Source organism: Bufo gargarizans, chromosome 3, assembly GCF_014858855.1.
Source record: "Bufo gargarizans isolate SCDJY-AF-19 chromosome 3, ASM1485885v1, whole genome shotgun sequence".
In the NCBI taxonomy this organism is placed as follows: domain Eukaryota; kingdom Metazoa; phylum Chordata; class Amphibia; order Anura; family Bufonidae; genus Bufo; species Bufo gargarizans.
Window position 1 is genome coordinate 26,211,946 of NC_058082.1, and position 22,817 is coordinate 26,234,762.

A 22,817-nucleotide genomic window follows, 5' to 3' on the forward strand; every position below is an offset into this window, starting at 1 on the left:
TCCTGTTTTCGGATTTGACCCTTTGCTGACTGACCTAACCTTTGTCTGTTCCTCATTTAAAATTTTTGCACTATTTACTTGATTGCTTATATGTTTTGCCTGGTCCCTCGGTGAATATGGTTTTGCCTGATCCCTCGGTGCTCCCCACCGGTGTCTCTTGATCCCTGTGGGTCAGCAGTCACTGAACGGAGACTACTTCAAGAGCTAGCTGCCCAGTGGTTCCCCTGCAACGGAGTCCAGATCCCCGCATAGGGGTTAAAAGGGTAAAAGTCGGGGTGGTGGCACTTACATAACACCCTTAGGAGTCAAATCTTTTTAGCGGCACAGCGGATCCACAACTACTGCCGTAACTGCAGTTCCTGCAGAAATTGTGCCTTTTTTTTTTTTTTTTGTCGACTTGCCGACAAGCATGAGATCACTCTCGCCTTCCACATACAGCCCCCAACCACCCTGCTGGGTGGTATGGGACTGGCACTTGGCAGTCATATACGAAAACACCCACAGGAATGTCGCTACCATTTTGCATCTTCCTGAGCTTTACGGTACAAAGTTTGCGCTCAGAGACATATTTGTAGACCAACCTAAATTTCCCCGAACTGAACGTCGTGCGAACAAAGGAATGAAAGGGAAAAACCAAAAGCAAGTAAAGATAAAAGAGACCGAACAATGTGAAAGAGAGCGGGACACAGCGGCATCGTCACATTAATCGCCATCATTTAGATTTCTCCCGCTGTCCTTATTATGCAGATTGCCAGAAAATAGGGCGTTATTCTCTTACACTAAACCCTTAGCTCCTGCCCCTCCCCGCTTGCCCGTGTTCAGGCACACAGCTGACTTGGAAAAGAAGAAGAAAATGCAAACAAAACGCTCTCATTAATCCCTTGTGTGTCACTTTATTTGTGCAGATGAAAAGACTTCAGACATAAAAAAAAATTGCGGCCAATGAAAGGAGTCGCCGCACATTTCCCAAATCAGAGCGGATTTAACTCTTGGGCTTTTGTCTGGTGGCTCAGCCTCTGCGTCACAGCGCCTCTTTGTGAATGGAACAATACGGGAGGATTGCTAAATATACAAGATGCCACAAAGCCTACAAAATATCTCCACACAGCAAATGGAAGCAAGAAAAGTAGGCTGAAGGTAATGAAACCATAAGAAGTTACAGCACAGTCCAATCAGGAGCTGCACTCAGAGTTCTGCTACTTTCCTGTTAGTCCTTGAACTGAATGAATTCGCATCATCCAGTTTAATCAGGACCCGCAATTGTGTTGTGGCACACGCGCAGCTGCACCTGTGGGTGCGCCACTGTTGTCCTGGGCACTCAAATACTGCATTTTACCCTTGGTGCATGGACGTTGGCACCTACATGTATCAGATCACTGACTGGGTGGTGTTATCCGGGCACATCATGTGAATGTGTATGTTTCTATTACCCTCTGTGCACCATATAGGGCAGTGATGGAGAACAATTAGAGACAGAGTTCCCGCACTGTAACCCAAAACCCATTTATTAAGTGCCAACACGCCAATCTAGTATATCCTCCATGTACTTTATCACTTAGCTATAACAACCTGCCTACATTCAGTGCGCTGCCCGTGCTTTTCATAGTGCGCCCTGCGCTGATGAATGGCAGGAAAAGTCTAAGGCATACTGGTACACCACAGACTTTATCCAGGGTGCGGGTGCCTACAGAGAGGGCTCTGAGTCCGCCTCTGGCATCTGTGCCATAGGTTTGCCACCACTGATATAGGGTGTCAATAGTTGGAACTTCTCAAGGCACCATCCAATGTGGGTCCTGTGGTCATTGTACAGTACTCCTGGGACAAGTGGGTTACTACAGCAATCAAAAAAGGGGGAAATGACATTTCCCAGAATGCTCTGCACCCTGAAAGATACTCTGTTACAGGTGGTTCAGTACATCAATATTGATTCACTCCAAGTGACTCTACGAGCAGAATAGTGAGTGCAGCTCTGGAGTATAATACAGGATGCAACTCAGGATCAGTACAGGATAAGTAATGTAATGTATGTACACAGTGACTCCACCAGCAGAATAGTGAGTGCAGCTCTGGAGTATAATACAGGATGCAACTCAGGATCAGTACAGGATAAGTAATGTATGTACACAGTGACTCCACCAGCAGAATAGTGAGTGCAGCTCTGGAGTATAATACAGGATGCAACTCAGGATCTGTACAGGATAAGTAATGTATGTACACAGTGACTCCACCAGCAGAATAGTGAGTGCAGCTCTGGAGTATAATACAGGATGCAACTCAGGGTCAGTACAGGATATGTAATGTATGTACACAGTGACTGCACCAGCAGAATAGTGAGTGCAGCTCTGGAGTATAATACAGGATGTAACTCAGGATCTGTACAGGATAAGTAATGTATGTACACAGTGACTCCACCAGCAGAATAGTGAGTGCAGCTCTGGAGTATAATACAGGATACAACTCAGGGTCAGTACAGGATATGTAATGTATGTACACAGTGACTGCACCAGCAGAATAGTGAGTGCAGCTCTGGACCAGCTGTTCCTGAGCTGTGATTACCTGTGGGTGTGGTCGCCTGTGGCTGTGTGTAGCTGCTGCTGCTGCTGCTCCTGAGCGTTTGGAGGAAAATCTATCCACCTGAGGCCGGCTCTCTCCTCCCCAGGGGGAGAGTGGGTTCTCAGGCATGAGCGAGGGAAGCAAGCCCCAGGCTCCTGTTCCCAGCGGCAGGCCTTTAGGGGACAGGAGAAGCCAGCGTTTGGCCTGCATGGAGGACTCAGGGGTAAGAAGATCTGGCAGGAGTCGCAGTAATGTGGCTTCTGTCTCCCCTGAGTCTGAGGGTAGTAGGAAGAGCCGCAAGGCTGGATCCGCTAAGGAGGACCCGAATGCCAGCATGGGTGAGAGTGGCCCTTCCGGGGCCCAGCAAAAGCCGAGTGTTCACAGAGGTGAAGCAGATCTTGAGGAGGAAGGCTGGGGCGTACTGAGGGCCCGGGAGTCCATTTCCACCTACGGATCCCGGGTCATGAGCCACCTCCGTGAGTACGAAGACGCGACTAAGACCCTGAGGAGGCTCCGGGAGGAGCTGCGCGGCTTGAAGTCTTGTGTTGGAGTGGCCCCAAAGAGGAAGAAGCAGGGGCTGGAGAACCAAATAAAGCAGCTACAAGCTGACATTGGCGAGATTGAGCAAAGGCGGACTGTACTCCGAGATAAAAGCGGCCCGTTTAAGGAAAAACTCCTAAACGAGGAACGTTTTCGGAAGATGGCGGAGGAGAAGGGGCAGATGGGGCAGCAGCCTGACAGCCAGGTGGAGAAGGAACCAGTCGTGCAGGAGGAGGATGATGATGATGACCAGCAAGATCCACCTGGCAGCCTGCAGGAGCAGATTCCGTACAGTGGGCCCCCTGCACGCCAAATAGCAAGGTCACCCAGCTGCGGCTCGGGGGATGAGTATGAGACCTGCAGCCCGGGAGGGGCCCTAGTGGAGGAGATCCAGCTCCTGGAGTCCCCAGTGCGTTTCCAGGACTTATGCTTTGGTGATGAGTTGCCACCGGAGACGCCTGGGGAAGGAAAGAAAAAGGCTAAGAAGACCAAGCTCCAGGAGCAGGTAAGATATGTATACACCCCCCTCCCTGGGACCCCCGGGTCGACCGCAGGGCCGGCTCACTGTATTAGCCCCTCTTCTCAGCCCAGCCCGTGTCCTGCAGTGGACTCGGTGCAGGAGAGAGGGGAGAGCGAGGTATCCGATATGGTGGTGAGCTCCGTCTCTGTTTGCAGTAACGGGGATGGAGCTGGTGCGACACCGGCTGAAAAGCCGGACAGGAAGGTTACTGCGGAGGATGAGAGAAAAATCTCTGGCGCTGGAGTTTGCTCCCTGATGGGAGGAGGGGGTGGCTCCACGCCACAGATGGCTGCAGGAGCTCCGATGGCTCCAACCGCTGATGACGCTGTTCCCTCGGGCCAGCAGAGGCATGAAGGAGCTGTCGGAGCTATGACGGTTACGCCTCCCAATGAAGGTCAAGAACTGAGGCCAAAGCCTTTGTTTTGTATTGGCGCTGCTGGTACAGATGAGCGGCGCCATGAAAGAACAGATCAGCAGCGTTTGGATCAGCGGCGCCCGGTAATGGATCAGCGGCGCCCAAAAGTTGTAAATGGTAGTACTGAGGAAGCGGAGGGCAATGATAAAAGTGGGGTTGGGGCTGTGGCCTGTCTTTTGGGGGCAGCTCCGACCCCAGGGCCCAGTGATGCTGAGGTACCAATAATTACACCAAAACACACCGGTTCAGCCAGTATGAGTGAGGGAGCAGGTGGGGGGCAGAAAATTATTTTTAATAAAAATATGTCTGGGGGTTTGGATGGTGGAGTGAATGGTGTTAGGAGGGAAGGAAGGGAGGTCGCAGAATCTGTTGTAAGTAAGGCTGGTTTGGGGATGGAAGATATGGAAGTGGGTGGTGGAGGGTCTTTGGTAAGTGGGGAGGGTGTGGAACCTGGTCCGGTTGCCCCCCCGGCTGTGGCAGCCCCTGTGCGCAGTTTTGCTACTGTCACAGCCGGGGTGAGTAGGGGACCCTCCTTGTCCTCTGGCTCTGGGGACGGCGTTTTGCAGCGGCGTCTTCTGGAGGCTCTAAAGAGAGGGGAGAGCACAATCAATGTAGAGGGGAGGGAGGTTGATCTATCCTTTTGGATAGATAGGCATGGCCTCTCAGCCTTCCGAGAGCAAAGGAGCGGGGAGACCACGTGGTCCCTCCCGACAGCTGGGCAGGGTGCTCTCCGTAGGAATGTGGTCCGTCTGAGGTGGAGGGGCAGTGATACATGTCCTTCAAGATCAGAAGTTGTTGAGCTCCTTCTAAAGATGGGCTTCAAGGCGACAGACATCTACGCCTTGATACATCCCTATGGGACCCCTGAGTTCGATGTCAGCTTTGTTCGGCCGGAGGGACTTGAGCTCTTCTGGTCGAACTATGAGATGGCAAAGGACGAGCCCAGCTGGCGAGATTTTGCCGTCCAGGCAGTGTCTCGTCAGAACAATGTGAAGAGGGTGACCGTTCTAACCCGTAACGAGTCACTCTCGTGTATTGACATCATGACGTGGCTCGGCCGATATGGGGAGGTGGTGGAGGTTCCCAAGAAGAACAGGGATGAACATGGCATCTGGTCTGGGGCCTGGACGTTCATGGTAAAACTTAGGCTTTTAGGAAACACAGTTACTCACATACCATCTGCCACCTTCCTTGGAAGGGATCGCATCCAGATTTTCTACCAGGGTCAGCCGAAGCTCTGTCACAGATGCGGCAGCCCCACACACTTCAGTGCTAACTGCACTGTACAGAAGTGCGCGCTGTGTGGGGAGATTGGCCACCTCGCTGCATCATGTGCAGAGATTAGGTGTCACCTGTGTGGTGACTTAGGTCACCCATTCAGTCGCTGCCCTCATTCCTTTGCCAATGCGGTCAATGCCCCGGCGGGAGGAAGCCGTGAGGCCAATTCTACTGGGGCAGGGGCTGGCAGAAGTGAAGGAACAGAGGGGCCAGGGAAGAAAAGTAAGCAAAAGACGCCTGCCCAACTGAGGCGTCAGGAAAATCGCAGAAGGGAGAGGGAGATGGGTGAATCCTGGGAACCTCAGGCAACTGGGGAAGCTGGGATGACCCCTGATCTCACCCCTGAGACTGCTGCTACTGCTGAGGCCCAAAGGGACAGTGAGCTGGATGAGGAAATTAGGAGGATCCAGGAAGAGGAAGGTGCCATCTCCTCATTATCCCCCCATGACGGGGGAAGTGGGGGATGGCAAAAGCAGGGTAATAAACGTACAGGGAAAAAGGGAGATTTAAGATCTTCTCCCACCCGCCAGATGCCAAAGGAAGGTACAACCAACCCCCCTCTGATTAGTCTCTCAAACCGGTTCCAAGCCATTGGTGACACCTCCCCCTCCTCAGGGGAGGGAGCCGGTGGGGAGGTTTCGGGAGTCGCGGTGACACCTGGGCCTGCGGGGGACGCCGAGCCTCCTTCTACTGGGGAAAACATGTCCTCAGGGGTGGGGGCTGGCTTGGAGTCAGAGCACAAGGGCAGAGGTGAAATGGACACATCTGTTTGTTTGAAGAGGGGTAAGCCATCATCTGATGAAAAAGTTGGTGGGGGCAGTGGGAAAAGAAAGCCATCTAATTCAATCACCCATGATGGCGGCACTCACTCCGTTGACGCTGGCGTCCATTAATGTCGCCAGCATTAAGTCAGATACGGCTAGATTTGCGGCCTTTGATTTTTTCAGCCGGGTTGAAGCTGACATTTTGTTTTTGCAGGAGACCAGGCTGCCAGATTTGGCATCTGTATTTAAAGCTAAAAGGGAGTGGCGACGCGGATCCTCCTACTGGTCTCTTGCGGCCGAGCCGTATAGCGGGGTGGCAGTCCTTTTTACTGCACCGGTAGAATGCCGACGGGTTATTGAATTAGAAATGGGGAGGTGCCTGATCCTGGATGTCCTCATGAGGGGACAAGAACTTCGTCTAATTAACATCTATGGTCCCCAGTCCAAGTGGGACCGTAAGTGTCTCTTCATGAGGATCAAGCCCTATCTTTTTACAAGTCGGCAGGTGGTCTTTGGAGGGGACTTCAATACTGTCACGAGGCCCCAGGATAGGGGAGGTTCCAGGGACAAGCTGACTTACGACAGCATTGCGCTTAATAAAATAGCTAGTGAGGCTCGTCTGGTGGATGTCCACATCCGGCACACCCCAGGCCACCCGGGGTTCACCTATCATAGGGCTAGTTGTAGGTCTAGAATAGACAGGTTTTATTTAAAGGAGGAAGCCGTCTCTTCAGCCGTGTCCGCTGTGGAGGTGGAGTTCTCCGACCACTGTATGATTTTGTTTTCTCTGAATGTTGCAGAGACCCCCCGAATGGGAAGGGGCTACTGGAGGCTCAATTCGTCTCTCTTGGAAGAAGCGGAGATAAGACAGTCCTTTGAGGATTTCGTTCAGAGCCAGGTACCATTGCTGGATCTCTGCGGCAGTAAGTCTGAGTGGTGGGAGATCTTCAAGGAAAGGGTGGGGAGATTCTTCCGCCAGCTCTCGAGCCTCAGGAGTCTGAGTAAGTATCGCCTGTATCAGGGCCTGAGGAGGAAACTCGAATGTCTTGTCTCGACTGGGGGTAGCCGTGAGGAGATCTCCAGAGTGAAGTCTTTGCTTATGAGGTGTCTGTACGATAGGCACGCATCTTTGGTTTTTGAGAGGGATTACGGGAAATACCGCTCGCCCGACCCTTACAAAAACTGCAGGATGTCAGTGAGTAGTAAGATTGTGTCAGGACTGATTGATAGTACGGGTTCTCTGAGAAGGTCCAGATCAGGGATCCTGGAGGTTGTCAGATCCTTTTACTCACATCTCATGGCAAGGAGGGATCTTGATCGTGATAGGATATCGGCTTTCCTGACTGAAACTGTCCCTGAACCAGGGGTAGACCCCTCTCTTGACGGTTTGATGGAAATGATCAGTGAAGAGGAAGTCAGTCTGGTGATTGAGGGGCTTGCTCCCAAAAAATCACCTGGTCCGGATGGCTTAACATCTGAGTTTTACAAGACCTTTAAGGACACCTTAGTTCCCCTCTTGACTGAGGTATTAAATGAGTGTCTCTCCTCGGGTACTCTACCAAAGTCAATGAGGAGGTCGGCCCTGATCATCCTGTCAAAGGGTAAAGATCCTTTCCACATTGAGAATTGGCGTCCCATAGCGCTCCTCGGTGTGGACAGAAAGATTTTGGCAAAGGTGCTATTTAATCGGCTGGTGAAGTTTGCACCCCAGCTCCTTTCTGGGGCCCAGCATTGCTCTGTTCCCGGCCACAGTACTTTTAGTGCTGTGCTCAGTGTCCGGGAGGCCGTGGAGCAGGGCAGGGCAGGTCACTGGAAGGGGTACATGCTGTCCTTGGATCAGGCAAAAGCATTTGATCGTGTTAACCACGAGTACCTCTGGTCTGTCCTTCTGAGATATGGCCTGCCCGGGGGGTTTGTTGATTGGCTTAAGACCTTGTATGCAGGGGCAGAGAGTTTCCCGCTTGTGAATGGTTGGATTGGGCGTCCTTTTGGGGTGGGATCTGGGGTTCGCCAGGGTTGTCCTCTGAGCCCGCTTTTGTATGTGTTCGCGATCGATCCCTTCCTTAGAGGGGTTGATCGTGGGCCGTTGGCGGGCATCGGGATGGACCGGGCGGCTCCGGAGACTACACTGAGGGTGGTGGCGTATGCTGATGACGTAACTATCTTTGTGTCTTCGAGAGGGGAGGCAGAGTGGGTACTGTCTGAGGTAGAGCGCTACTCAGAGTCATCTGGGTCCAAGATCAACCGAGATAAGTGTGAGAGTCTCTGGCTGGGAGGTGGAGATCCTGGTTTTGATCTCCCGGACACCCTTCCAGAGCCCCAGGAATCTACAAAAGTCCTCGGCATTGAATTTGGCCAGGGGGATTACCCCCATCAAAATTGGGATAGCAGGCTTAAGATTGCCGCTCAGAAGGTGGACCAGTGGAAGGGTTGGTCTTTAACCCTCAGGGAAAGGGTGAACATTATCAAAACCTACCTGATCCCTTTGCTGTTATATCTGGGCAGTGTGTGCGTCTTGCCGGAACCTTTCTGGACTCGGGTCTACAGTCTGTTCTTCCAGATGTTATGGGGAAACAGACTGAACCTTGTCAAGAGGGAGGTTACTTACCGTACGAGGAGACTAGGAGGGTTGGGTATGGTCAACCCTGTGGTGTTCCTGGTGAACACCTTTATTAAGATTAATCTCTCGAACCTCTGGCAAGAGAGGGCTCCTCTGTGGGTAGCCTCCTGTCGGGGATGGTTTCGGCCTTTCTTCCAGGAATGGGAGACAGGGGGGCAAGTGAAGGATCTCCGCACACCACATGGGCATCTCCCGGCTTATGCTGCCCTGGTTCTGAAGGTATTACGTCGGTGGAGTCTGGGGATGTGGGAAATCAGGACTCAGTCAAGGAGACTCCTTGACCAGAGGGTTCTGTTGACCCATTTCCAGAAACCTCTGGCCCTCAGGGACTGCCCAGGTCGGGATCTGAGGGTTGGGTTACGGCTTTTAAATTCCAATAGGATCCCCTTGAAGTTCTTTGACTTGACTTGGCGCTGCTTCCATGGGAAACTGTGTGTGAGGGACAATCTGAAGTGTAGGAGCTCTGAGGACAGGGGGTGTCCCCGTGAGGAGTGCGGTGGTGTGCTGGAAAGCATGGACCACTTCCTGCTTCATTGTCCCTTTAACACAGAGGTTTACACCAGGGTGGGGACCTCCATTGGCTGGCCTAGGCTGGTCACTCTCTCCTATGCGGAATGGGCCTATGGAGCATTCAGACACCTGGGTGGTAGGGACCTTTGCACTTTATTCCTAGTCAGCTCAGTGGTCAGGTACTACACGTGGCATGCACGGTGTTTAGTTTCGACGCAACGCAAAATCCTCCCCGAGGATGAGGTGGTTAGGAACATTCTCGGAGACCTGGTGAAGGTGCGCTCTCTGGAGTACGAGAGGTTGGGGGCGGGTAGAGCCTCTCTCCTCTGGAGGGGTTTTGCCTTTAGGGTACCCTAGCCTGTTGTCTCCCCTCCCGGTGGTGGGCTGAAGCTGACACTGTAGATTTTTGTTTTGTTTTGGTGGCTGTATGAGGACATAGGGCTTGCAGGCGCCAAACTTGGGCTTTAATGGGTTGTGTGTGGCTGAAAAGCCTCACGGTGGGTGGTGAGGTTAAGGTCTACTATGTAATGTACTATGTAATGTAGTTTATATGTCTTTATGTCTATATATATATTTGTATATTTGTATAGGTTGAGTTGTCGGGTGTAGTGTTAGGTTGGGTGGTGGGTAAATGGGGGGAGGGTTCCATGGAACATTGGGGACTTTGGGACATATAAGAAAATCCTGGGCTGGTTCATGGACGTCTGTTATCATGTACTGGGGGCATGGGATGCGGGACCAGCTCAGGGACCAAAAAAAAAAAAAGATATATATATATATATATATAATATATATAAAAAAAAAAAAAATTGTGTGTTGCATTGGGGTGGTGGTGGGTGGGCTTTTTGTAAGTTTAACTTCTGTATTTGTTAAGTGTAGGTAGGTGCAACCGGATCAGGAAGGTTAGTACATGTACATAGATATTGTAAATATTGTACATAGCTGGTGTTCTGTGGCGAGTGGGCTGGACCGGTGCTGTCTGCGCCGCGCTGAGGAGCATCATGTCCTGTATGGTTGGTTTGGTCTCTGTTTTATATATTTATTTATCTGTTTGTTTTAAAATTTTAATAAAAGAAATACAGGATGTAACTCAGGATCAGTACAGGATAAGTAATGTAATGTATGTACACAGTGACTCCACCAGCAGAATAGTGAGTGCAGCTCTGGAGTATAATACAGGATGTAACTCAGGATCTGTACAGGATAAGTAATGTAATGTATGTACACAGTGACTCCACCAGCAGAATAGTGAGTGCAGCTCTGGAGTATAATACAGGATACAACTCAGGGTCAGTACAGGATATGTAATGTATGTACACAGTGACTGCACCAGCAGAATAGTGACTGCAGCTCTGGAGTATAATACAGGATGTAACTCAGGATCAGTACAGGATAAGTAATGTAATGTATGTACACAGTGACTGCACCAGCAGAATAGTGACTGCAGCTCTGGAGTATAATACAGGATGCAACTCAGGATCAGTACAGGATAAGTAATGTAATGTATGTACACAGTGACTCCACCAGCAGAATAGTGAGTGCAGCTCTGGAGTATAATACAGGATGCAACTCAGGATCTGTACAGGATAAGTAATGTATGTACACAGTGACTCCACCAGCAGAATAGTGAGTGCAGCTCTGGAGTATAATACAGGATGCAACTCAGGATATGTACAGGATAAGTAATGTAATGTATGTACACAGTGACTCCACCAGCAGAATAGTGAGTGCAGCTCTGGAGTATAATACAGGAGGTAACACAGGATATGTACAGGATAAGTAATGTAATGTATGTACACAGTGACTCCACCAGCAGAATAGTGAGTGCAGCTCTGGAGTATAATACAGGAGGTAACACAGGATATGTACAGGATAAGTAATGTAATGTATGTACACAGTGACTCAACTTTTTATGCAGAATAATCTTATATATTGTGAAATGATGGGCATATAGCACTGTGCATGTATGCATGTTTCTATCGGTTCATTTCAATAGGTCTGGTGAATATACCGCTACCAGAAATCACAGCTGTCTGCAAGTAATAACACATCCTACAGGTTAAAATCCAATTGATCTTTTCTCCCAAAGAGAGAACCATCATGGCATGGGAACATACATATAGATCCTCCAAGAAAAATTACCCCTTACTACAGATAGAGTAAATTAAATGCAAAATTTGGAAATTTAACCTGAATTTGTGTGATTCCATTTGGCAGAATGAAGGAGAGAGCGAGAGATGCGGGTCAGTCAGTCAGTACAGTCCCACAGCCAAGATGTGCCATAATGACACCTGATGTTATGTAATGAAGACGGCTACAAAAAACCCCCCATAAAATACACATACAAACATAAATGGCCTATGGCTTACATTCTGGGGTATTCCACAGAGAAGCCCATTCCATCGCCCACTTTGATCAGACTGTGGACCAGCTTTTCCGCAACAGCTGCGCTGCGGTGGCTGAACAGCAGAAGCCAGTTGGACAGAGGCTTGGCGCAGATCATCCTCCCGTCCCGTGTATCTCGAGACCAGTCGGCAGCAGACGCAGGCTGGCACTGGAAAATAAAATATTTAATATATCTTTAACCCCTTAAGGACTGGGCCCATTTTAGTTTTTTCCTCCCCACATTCCAAAAGCCATAACTTTTCACATTTTCCGCTCACACGCCATATAAGGGCTAATTCTTGTGTGAAACAAGTTGTATTTTTAATGACACCTTGTAATTTCCCATGTCTTGTATTGGAAAACGGGACAAAAATTATTTGCTGATTGAAATAAAAACAAATCCACAATTCCGGCAAGGCTCTTGGGGTTTTGATATTTCAGTGCTCACTGTCCGCTAATGACACAATGTCCTTATTCTGCAGGTCAGTACGATTACGGTGATACCAAATGTGTATCGTTATTTTGTTTAACTACTTTAAAAATAAATAAAAACCTCAGAAAAAAACGTAAACTTTCTTTGCATCGTCATTTTCTGCCAGCCCTAATTTTTTTATATTTCCATCTACAGAGCTGTATGACGGCCTGTTTTTTGACGGGTGAACTGTAGTTTTTATTGGTTCTATTTTTGGGGTATGCATGGCTTTTAGATCACTTTTATTACATTTTTTTGGAGGGGGGACAAGGTGAACAAAAAATTACGGCAATTCCTGTTTATTTTTGTATGTAAAATTGGGAATGGAATTTTTTTATATACAGTACAGACCAAAAGTTTGGACACACCTTCTCATTCAAAGAGTTTTCTTTATTTTCATGACTATGAAAATTGTAGATTCACACTGAAGGCATCAAAACTATGAATTAACACATGTGGAATTATATACATAACAAAAAAGTTTGAAACAACTGAAAATATGTCATATTCTAGGTTCTTCAAAGTAGCCACCTTTTGCTTTGATTACTGCTTTGCACACTCTTGGCATTCTCTTGATGAGCTTCAAGAGGTAGTCACCTGAAATGGTTTTCACTTCACAGGTGTGCCCTGTCAGGTTTAATAAGTGTGATTTTTTGCCTTATAAATGGGGTTGGGACCATCAGTTGCGTTGTGGAGAAGTCAGGTGGATACACAGCTGATAGTCCTACTGAATAGACTGTTAGAATTTGTATTATGGCAAGAAAAAAGCAGCTAAGTAAAGAAAAACAAGTGGCCATCATTACTTTAAGAAATGAAGGTCAGTCAGTTCGAAAAATTGGGAAAACTTTGAAAGTGTCCCCAAGTGCAGTCACAAAAACCATCAAGCGCTACAAAGAAACTGGCTCACATGCGGACCGCCCCAGCAAAGTAAGACCAAGAGTCACCTCTGCTGCGGAGAATGAGTTCATCTGAGTCTCCAGCCTCAGAAATCGCAGGTTAACAGCAGCTCAGATTAGAGACCAGGTCAATGCCACACAGAGTTCTAGCAGCAGACACATCTCTAGAACAACTGTTAAGAGGAGACTGTGTGAATCAGGCCTTCATGGTAGAATATCTGCTAGGAAACCACTGCTAAGGACAGGCAACAAGCAGAAGAGACTTGTTTGGGCTAAAGAACACAAGGAATAGACATTAGACCAGTGGAAATCTGTGCTTTGGTCTGATGAGTCCAAATTTAAGATCTTTGTCCAACCACCGTGTCTTTGTGCGACGCAGAAAAGGTTAACGGATGGACTCTACATGCCGGGTTCCCACCGTGAAGCATGGAGGAGGAGGTGTGATGGTGTGGGGGTGCTTTGCTGGTGACACTGTTGGGGATTTATTTAAAATTGAAGGCATACTGAACCAGCAGGGCTACCACAGCATCTTGCAGCGGCATGCTATTCCACCCGGTTTGCGTTTAGTTGGACCATCATTTATTTTTCAAAAGGACAATGACTCCAAACACACCTCCAGGCTGTGTAATGGCTATTTGACCATGAAGGAGAGTGATGGGGTGCTGTGCCAGATGACCTGGCCTCCACAGTCACCGGACCTGAACCCAATTGAGATGGTTTGGGGTGAGCTGGACCGCAGAGTGAAGGCAAAAGGGCCAACAAGTGCTAAACATCTCTGGGAACTCCTTCAAGACTGTTGGAAGACCATTTCAGGTGACTAGCTCTTGAAGCTCATCAAGAGAATGCCAAGAATGTGCAAAGCAGTAATCAAAGCAAAAGGTGGCTACTTTGAAGCACCTAGAATATGACATATTTTAAGTTGTTTCACACTTTTTTGTTATGTATATAATTCCACATGTGTTAATTCATAGTTTTGATGCCTTCAGTGTGAATCTACAATTTTCATAGTCATGAAAATAAAGAAAACTCTTGGAATGAGAAGGTGTGTCCAAACTTTTGGTCTGTACTGTATATATTTTTTTACTTTCTCCACAGTGAGGCCTCATTCGCTTCTCCGTGTCTGTGATGACATCAGTGACAAGATGGTCAGTGGTTCATCCATGAAGGATCCGTGTTTGTACTCGTTTCTACATTTTATCAATCAGTTTATGGGGCTCCCTGAAGCCACAGGCACCAGAACGGAGCAGGAGGAACAGCATCATAGTGTATTGGCCATACCGGGTTATCTGAATGGGAGCGGAGCTGCAGTAACCCGTCAAGGCCACTACACTTTGAATGGAGCTGTGCTTCCAACTTGATTCAAAGTGCTAGCTCCAAAGGGTGTCAGACCCGGCAAATCTGATATTGGCAAGTAGGCTTGAGCGTCTCGACCTTCGGATCATGGATCCGAAGTTGATTTGTTCAAAACCTCTGTTTTTAAAGTTGTTTCCGTACAGCATTAAAATGTATTACCTCCGTGTAGGCCGCAAGTCACGCGAGACTCCGGTGAATTACTACCGTTTTTATATCTGCGTATTTTAAATCTGAAGTGGGCTTTGGTACCAACGCCCACTTCGGAATCCAATATTAAAATACGCAGATATGAATACTGTAGTAATTCACTGCGACTTCGAGCGAGACGAATTTTGGCTCCACGGAGCCAATATATTTTAATGTTGTACGGAAACAACATTAAAAACAAAGGTTTTGAACGAATCAACTTCGGATCTATGGGGAGGAAAAGGGGTTAATCCCTGTTTTGTTTCCGGCTTATGATGTAGTGCACAGTCCATTACAAGGTGCTTTATTCTTTCGGGCACTTACGATATTGTCCCGCAAGCAAATCTTTTCAGGTGGAATGACGCGCCCGGTGACAGACAGCTGCGCCTCCAGTTGCAGCCCCCATTTTGCTAGTTGTGCGCTCGCCTCCCGACTCCTGTGAAACACATCGATCAGCACATTAATAATGCACGCCGTTACTTCTGTCACTGACCGGCCTTCCTTTCTGGAAAAACCGATGTATGGGAAGGTGGCACGAAACAGGATCCTCCTATCATTAAATATAAATGGCGTTCCAGTGCCAACTTGTAAGAGGTTTGCTAAGTGCAGCCGGCATCCTTCTCACCCCGGGGGGCAGCAGATAAATCAAGCGTATAAACAGATACATGAATGAGGGAATCCAATCACCGGCTGCTGTCACCTGCAGTTACATTACCGATCAAATGAAATGTGAGAAATGTTATCAGAAGGAATACATTAGTTTACGATGGCGGAGGAGCAGCATACAGTGCCCGCCGGGACTCTCAATTAAAGGGATTGTCCAGGATCAGAAAACATCGGTCTGCTTCACGTGAATGGGGATAAGATGCAATACCGTGTACAACAGACAATAGACAAGAGCAGCAATGTTTCTGGGGGAAAGAAAAAATAAAAAGGCACATTTTCCTAAATTTTCTCATCACTAGGCTATGCCATCACTGGATCGGTGGGGTTTCACTTCTGGGACACCCTCAAATCCGGAGAACAGCAGGGCGAAAACCCCTTTGGCAGTTTTACAGGACAGCGGGGGCCATTTACAAAGATCAGCTCTTCATGCCAGTCTTTGTTTTCCCCCCTGCGCTACTGAAGGGTTTGCTTAACTTATGGTTGGACATAAATTAGGCGCAATTCCGGCAGTCCGTGCACCTGGAGTAATAACGACTACAGCCCCTGACTGGAGTGTTCCTCTTTTACGCCTGTTTTGCCAGAGCTGAAATCCTGGCCCCCGCTACTCCTGAGTGGAGGATACAGAGACCCCAGCGCTCCCACAGTAAAGATACCAGCAGCACTGCGCATGCGCAGCAAGTATAGTAAGGCCGATGCCATTACTATATACACTGTTATGAGCAGGCCGAGGCAGAGAGGCGACGTCACCAGCAGAGGGGTGAGGGCGTCGGTGACGTCGCGGGAAGGAGCGCACGGGGGAGGTACTTGGCTCTATGAATGGGCAGCTTGGGCTCTTAGAAAACGCTCTGCTGGGAACTTTGCACCTTAATTTGCATATAGAATAAACATCGTTTTCTGGACATAGAAAATCGACAAAGGTATACCAAAGGTCGGACTGCACTACAGCATGGTAGCAGTACTTATATAGGCCAAATGTTGGTAACAGATTTCCTTTAAAGCTGCACTTGCAAACAGAGGAGGGTCATGAATGGGAATTCCTTAATAGAGCATTGAAAAATATGTTATCTAAACTGGACAACCTCTTAAAGGGAACCTGTCATCAACGTTATGGTGACCTTACTGAGGGCAGCATAAACTAGTGACAGAAATGCTGATGTCAGCGGTGTGTCACTCATCAGCTAAAAGTCAGTGGTTGCCGAGAACCGACATCCTAACCATTGCAGTCCAGGCCTGGAAAAGAGTCCAATCTCCCTGAGAAGAGTCCTGGTTATTCCTAATCTCCTGCGCTCTCGCCCATCTGCTGATGATTGGCAGTTCTCTCCTAGAGAGAAAGGGAGAAAACTAGGTAGAAGACGGTCAGCCATCAGCAGGTGGGTGGGGAGAGTATGTATTTATGAATAACCAGGACTCTTCTCAGGTGGCCGGGACTCTTTTCCAGGCCCAGTCTGCAATGATTGTGATGTTGGTTCTCGGCAACCACTTACTTTTAAATGACAGCCCGCTGAAATCCACTCTCATTGTACTTTGGCCACCTCAACAAAAGCAAATTTCATGTTACAATTTGTAGTGATTTTTGGATATAAGTTGATCAGCTCATTGGCCCACGTTTACTAATGTGGATGCAACTACATGTGGTCATAGACTGTTCAAAACTTTGGTGCATCTAGAATTAGAGCAATCTATAGTTCATCAAGGGGTGTGGTTTAATAAAAGGGGCGTGGCATAGATGGAAAGGGGGCATGACATAAAAGGTAACATTTTATTTTTTTCTTCCGCCTAAAATTGTGCCACTATTTTGGTGCAAAATTCTGCTGCAAATTAGAGGTCGAGCAGGGGTTTTATATTGGTAACTTATCCTCCGGATAGGTCATCAATATCTGATTGGCGGGGTCCAACTCCCGGAACCCCTGCCGATCACCTGTTTGAATAGGAGGCGGCGCTCCATGTGGGAATAGTAATTACAGTACGACAATGCGCAGTGTAATAAGCCTGGAAAAGAGTCACGGCCACCTGAGAAGAGTCATGGTTATTCATAAACTAGCAGAAGGACCCGGCTTCGCACGGGTAGATTTCTTTTAATGTTTGTGTGTGTCGTTAAAAGATATTGACAGTATCCACTATAACAGTGACATCTACACAGCACCCCGCCCCTTTAACAGTGACCTCCACAGAGGCATGCCCCCTTAACAGCAACATCCACAGCACCCTCCCCTTTAACAGTGACCTCCACAGCGGCCGCCCCTTTATTAATGACCTCCACAATACCCTGTCTCATTAACAGTGATTTCCACAATAACCCACCCCCTTACACTGACCTCCACAGCACACTGTTCCCTTAACTGTGACTGCTACAGTTCCCTGTCCAATTAACAGAGACCTCCACAGCGGCCGCCCCCTTAACAGTGACCTCGACAGCATCCTGCCCATTTAACAGTTACCTCCACAGCGGCCGCCCCTTTATTAGTGACCTACACAGTACCCCATCTCCTTAACAGTGATTTCCACAACGCTCCGTCCCCTTAACAGTGACCTCTACAGCAATCTGCCCCATAACAATGACCTCCATAGCGGATCGTCCCCTTAACTGTGACCTCCAAAGCAGCCTGCCCCTAGGGTGGCTAGAGGTCCGGTTTTAGGCCAGACAGTCCGGCTTTTAGACTCTCTGTCCTCTGTTTGGAGCAGGGCCTGGACGGCCACAGGGATGTCCTTTTGAACAGCTCACTCTCAGACAGCAGCACTGTGCTGTCTGACACTGGGTTCACACCTGAGCGTTTTACAGCGCGTTCCTACGCGCTGTAAAGCGCTCAACAAGGAGAAACCAATGATTCCCTATGGGAAGCTCAAAAAAGTACATGAGTTTCTTTGGGGCGTTTTGTCGCGCGTTCCCGTACATAGACATTCGGGAACACGCGACAATGGGCGTTCGCTTGTCTCTGTATGCGCGATTGTAAACGCCGGTACAATCGCACATACAGAGCGCTCCTTTCGGAACGCTCAGGTGTGAACCCAGCCTGAGTGTGAGCTGCAGGGAGAAAGTCACCCTCCCTCCCACCCCTGCAGCTGAAGGAAGCAGATTTTTACCTTCATTTTTTCAATTCCAGTCGGCTGTGGAGTGGGAAGGGCGTGACCTAATTAAGTCTGTCTTTTAAGGGTGGCCTGAATGGCCACCCTACCTGCCCCTGAACTGTGACCTCCACAGCACTCCGCTCCCTTAACAGTGTCATCCACAGCGCCCTGCCCCTTTAAAGTTGATCTGCAGCACTGAAGAAAAATGGCTGGGTTGTTATGGAAACATAGTGTAAAACTGCGTGTATGTGGAGACTAAGGACCTGCGAGGTCATGTTAAGCGTCAAGTGACCGTGATAAGGGTCATGTGACCGTGTGTATGGCAGTTGGGATATGAAGAGAAAGACCTGCAGGCTTCTATTGGCTAATGTAGGTCATGTGATGTGCCATATTTGCATTTTTTTGGGAATATCTCAGGAACGGTGCGTGCTAAAGAGCTGAGACCCGGTCTAAAACCTTCCCAGACACCTGATGAAACTGTGTGGCAAATTTCGTGATTGTAAATGCGACGGTGCGGATTCCTACATACATACATACACTCAGCTTTATATATTAGATTAGCAGAAGGACCCAGCTTTGCTCGGGTACATTTCATCTATTTAATTTAATTTGATGTTTCTGTGTGTCGTTAAAAGATATCGACAGTATCCCCCATAACAGTGACCTCTACAGCACACCGCCCCTTTAACAGTGAACTCCACAGTCCCCCACCCCTTAACACTGACCCCCCCACAGTGTCCTGCCACTTTAAAATGGGACCTCCACAGCCGTCCATCCCATTCACTTTTACCTTCACAGCAGCCCGCCCCTTTAACAGTGAGTTTCACAGCACCCCACTCCCTTGACAGTGACCTCCTCAGGGGCCCGTCCCCTTAACAGTGACCTCCACAGTACCCTGCTGCCTTAACAGTGACCTCACAGTACCCCGCTGCCTTAACAGTGACCTCCACAGCAGTTGCCCCTTTAATAGTGGCCCCTGCCCACTTAACAGTGACCTCCACAGCGGCCTGCCCCCTTAATAGTAACATCCACTGTGAACGCCCCTTTAACAGTGACCTCCACAGTGCCCTGCCCCTTTAATGCTAGGGCTACACGGCGACATGTGTCGCGTGACATTTTGTTTCAACAATTTTTATAATGATAGGCTATGGTGTTGCACTGCGACATGTGACATGCTGCGACTGCGACACAACGTTTGCAAAAAATCCATCCAGGGGGATTTTTCTGCGACTGTCACGTCGCAGTGCAACACTATAGACTATCATTATAAAAATTGTTGCGCGACACATATAGCAGTGTAGTTGTGCCCTATGTGTCACGCAATACGTGTCGTCGTGTAGCCCTGGCCTAAAGCTGACCTACAGCAGTGAAGAAAAATGGCTGGGTTGTTATGGAAACTGTAAAACTGTGTGTATGTGGAGACTAAGGGCCTGCGAGCTTCTATTGGCTGATAAGGGACATGTGACCGTGTGTATGGCAGTTAGGATATGAAGAGAAAGACTTGCAGGCTTGTATTGGCTAATATCTCAGGAACGTTACGTCCTAGAGAGCTGATACACCCCCCCCCCACCCCACAAGATTTCTTTCCAGGTAGCAAGGAATGTGTATACCAAGTTTAGTTTAAATCGATGGTTGCGTTTTTGAGTGATTGTGGAACATACATACATATACATCCTTCTTTATATAGATAGATTCCTGCTCGCCCTGCCCACCTGCTGATGATTGACAGGCCTGTACCCAGTCTGCAATGATTGTGATGTTGGTTCTCAGCAACCACTTACTTTTAACTTTTAAATGACAGACCCCTGAAATCAGCTCACCTGTCTCTACTTTATGCTGCCGTTAGTATGGGCAGCATAAAGTTGGACAGGTTCCCTTTAACCACCTCAGCCCCCCCTAGCTTAAACCCCCTTAATGACCAGACCACTTTTTACAATTCTGCACTACACTACTTTCACGGTTTATTGCTCGGTCATACAACTTACCACCCAAATGAATTTTACCTCCTTTTCTTCTCACTAATAGAGCTTTCATTTGGTGGTATTTCATTGCTGCTGACATTTTTACATTTTTTGATATTAATCGAAATTGACCGAAAGAAAATGACATTTTTCACTTTCTGTTGTAAAATTTTTCAAATAAAACTACATTTGTATATAAATTTTTCTCTAAATTTATTGTTCTACATGTCTTTGATAAATAAAAAGGGAATAAGTGTATATTTATTGGTTTTGGTAAAAGTTATAGCGTTTACAAACTATGGTGCAAAAAAAGTTAATTTACGCACTTTGACTTTCTGAGCACCTGTCATGTTTCCTGAGGTTCTACAATGCCCAGACAGTAGAAACACCCCACAAATGACCCCATTTCGGAAAGTAAACACCCTAAGGTATTCGCTGATGGGCATAGTGAGTTCATGGAAGTTTTTATTTTTTGTCACAAGTTAGCGGAAAATGTTTGTTTTTGTTTTTTCTTACAAAGTCTCATATTCCACTAACTTGTGACAAAAAATAAAATTTTACATGAACTCACCATACCCCTCACAGAATACCTTGGGGTGTCTTCTTTCCAAAATGGGGTCATATGTGGGGTATTTATACTGCCCTTGCATTTTAGGGGCCCTAAAGCGTGAGAAGTAGTTTGGAATCCAAATGCCCTGTGAAATCCTAAAAGTACTCATTGGAATTTGGGCCCCTTTGCCCACCTAGGCTGCAAAAAAGTGTCACTCATGTGGTATCGCCGTACTCAGAAGAAGTAGGGCAATGTATTATGGGGTGTATTTTTACATATACCCATGCTGGATGAGATAAATATCTCTGTAAAAGACAACTTTTCCCATTTTTTTATACAAAGTTTTCATTTCTCTCACCCAGCATGGGTATATGTAAAAAAAATACCCCAAAACACATTGCCCTACTTCTCCTGAGTACGGCGATACCACATATGTGACACTTTTTTGCAGCCTAGGTGCACAAAGGGGCCCAAATTCCAATGAGTACCTTTTAGGAGGGCATTTTTAGACATTTGGATTCCAGACTTCTCACGCTTTAGGGCCCCTAAAATGCCAGGGCAGTATAAATACCCCACAAGTGACCCTATTTTGGAAAGAAGACACCCCAAGGTATTCCGTGAGGGGCATGGCGAGTTCCTAGAATATTTTTTTTTTCCCTTACAATGTCTCATATTCCACTAACTTGTGACAAAAAATAAAATTTTACATGAACTCGCCATGCCCCTCATGGAATACCTTGGGGTTTCTTTTTTCCAAAATGGGGTCACATGTGGGGTATTTATACTGCCCTGGTGTTTTAGGGGCCCTAAAGCGTGAGAAGAAGTCTGGAATCCAAATGTCTAAAAATGCCCTCCTAAAAGGTACTCATTGGAATTTGGGCCCCTTTGCGCACCTAGGCTGCAAAAAAGTGTCACACATGTGGTATCGCCGTACTCAGAAGAAGTAGGGCAATGTGTTTTGGGGGTGTATTTTTACATATACCCATGCTGGGTGAGAGAAATATCTCTGTAAATGACAACTTTTTACATTTTATTTATACAAAGTTGTCAATTTACTGAGATATTTCTCTCACCCAGCATGGGTATATGTAAAAATACACACCAAACCACATTGCCCTACTTCACCTGAGTACGGCGATACCACATGTGTGACACTTTTATGCAGCCAAGAAGCGCAAAGGGGCCCAAATTCCAATGAGTACTTTCAGGATTTCACAGGGCAATTTTACGCATTTGGATTCCGTGAGGGGTATGGTGAGTTCATGTGAGATTTTATTTTTTGTCACAAGTTAGTGGAATATGAGACTTTGTAAGAAAAAACAAAACAAAAAATAAAATTCTGCTAACTTGTGGCAAAAAAAAAAAATCTTCTATGAACTCGCCATGCCCCTCAAAAGTGATCTTTATAGCGCCGCACCGATTTTACAGTGTTTTTGCAGTGATCAGAAAAAAAATATTCTGTCACTGCGGTGGGGCGGACTGAACGCAAGTGTGCGCACAAGATCAGGCCTGATCGGGCGAACACTGCGTTTTTTGTAGAGCCTATAGAACATGTCCTATTCTTGTCCGCAATTGCGGACAATAAAAGGCATTTTCTATATAGTTCTGGCAATGTGCGGATCCGCAAAACACATATGGACGTCTGAATGGAGCCTTACAGGGGGGTGATCAATGACAGGGGGGTGATCAGGGAGTCTATATGGGGTGATCAGGGGTTAATAAGTGACAGGGGGGGGGTGTAGTGCTACTTATTGTGTCCTCTGGTGGTCGATCCAAGCAAAAGAGACCACCAGAGGACCAGGTAGCAGGTATATTTTTTTTTAGGGTTAAAAAAATCGCATCTACAGCCTGCCAGCGAACGATCGCCGCTGGCAGGCTGTAGATCAACTCGTTTACCTCGCGATCCTGTGAACGCGCACTCGCGTCTCGCGAGATGACGCGCCGACGCGTTAAGGAGGAATAACCCGGCCGCTCGCAGGACGAATCCCTACGTTAGGCGGTTAAAGGGCATCTGTCAGCAGTTTTGTACCTATGACACTGGATGACCTGTTACATGTGCACTTGGCAGCTGAAGACATCTGT

The 22,817-nt window shown here is 47.7% G+C and overlaps 1 protein-coding gene across 1 annotated transcript in view; it reads right to left on the reverse strand.

Annotated features, from left to right (window-relative positions):
• Positions 1–22,817, reverse strand: part of PIWIL4 (piwi like RNA-mediated gene silencing 4) — an 86,956-nt gene that overhangs the window by 47,584 nt on the left and 16,555 nt on the right. The window contains exons 7-8 of the mRNA XM_044286716.1: positions 14,817–14,928; positions 11,570–11,754 (exon numbers count right to left, since the gene is read on the reverse strand). Coding sequence (XP_044142651.1) covers positions 11,570–11,754; positions 14,817–14,928 — 297 coding nt within the window. The remainder of the gene's footprint in view (positions 1–11,569; positions 11,755–14,816; positions 14,929–22,817) is intronic.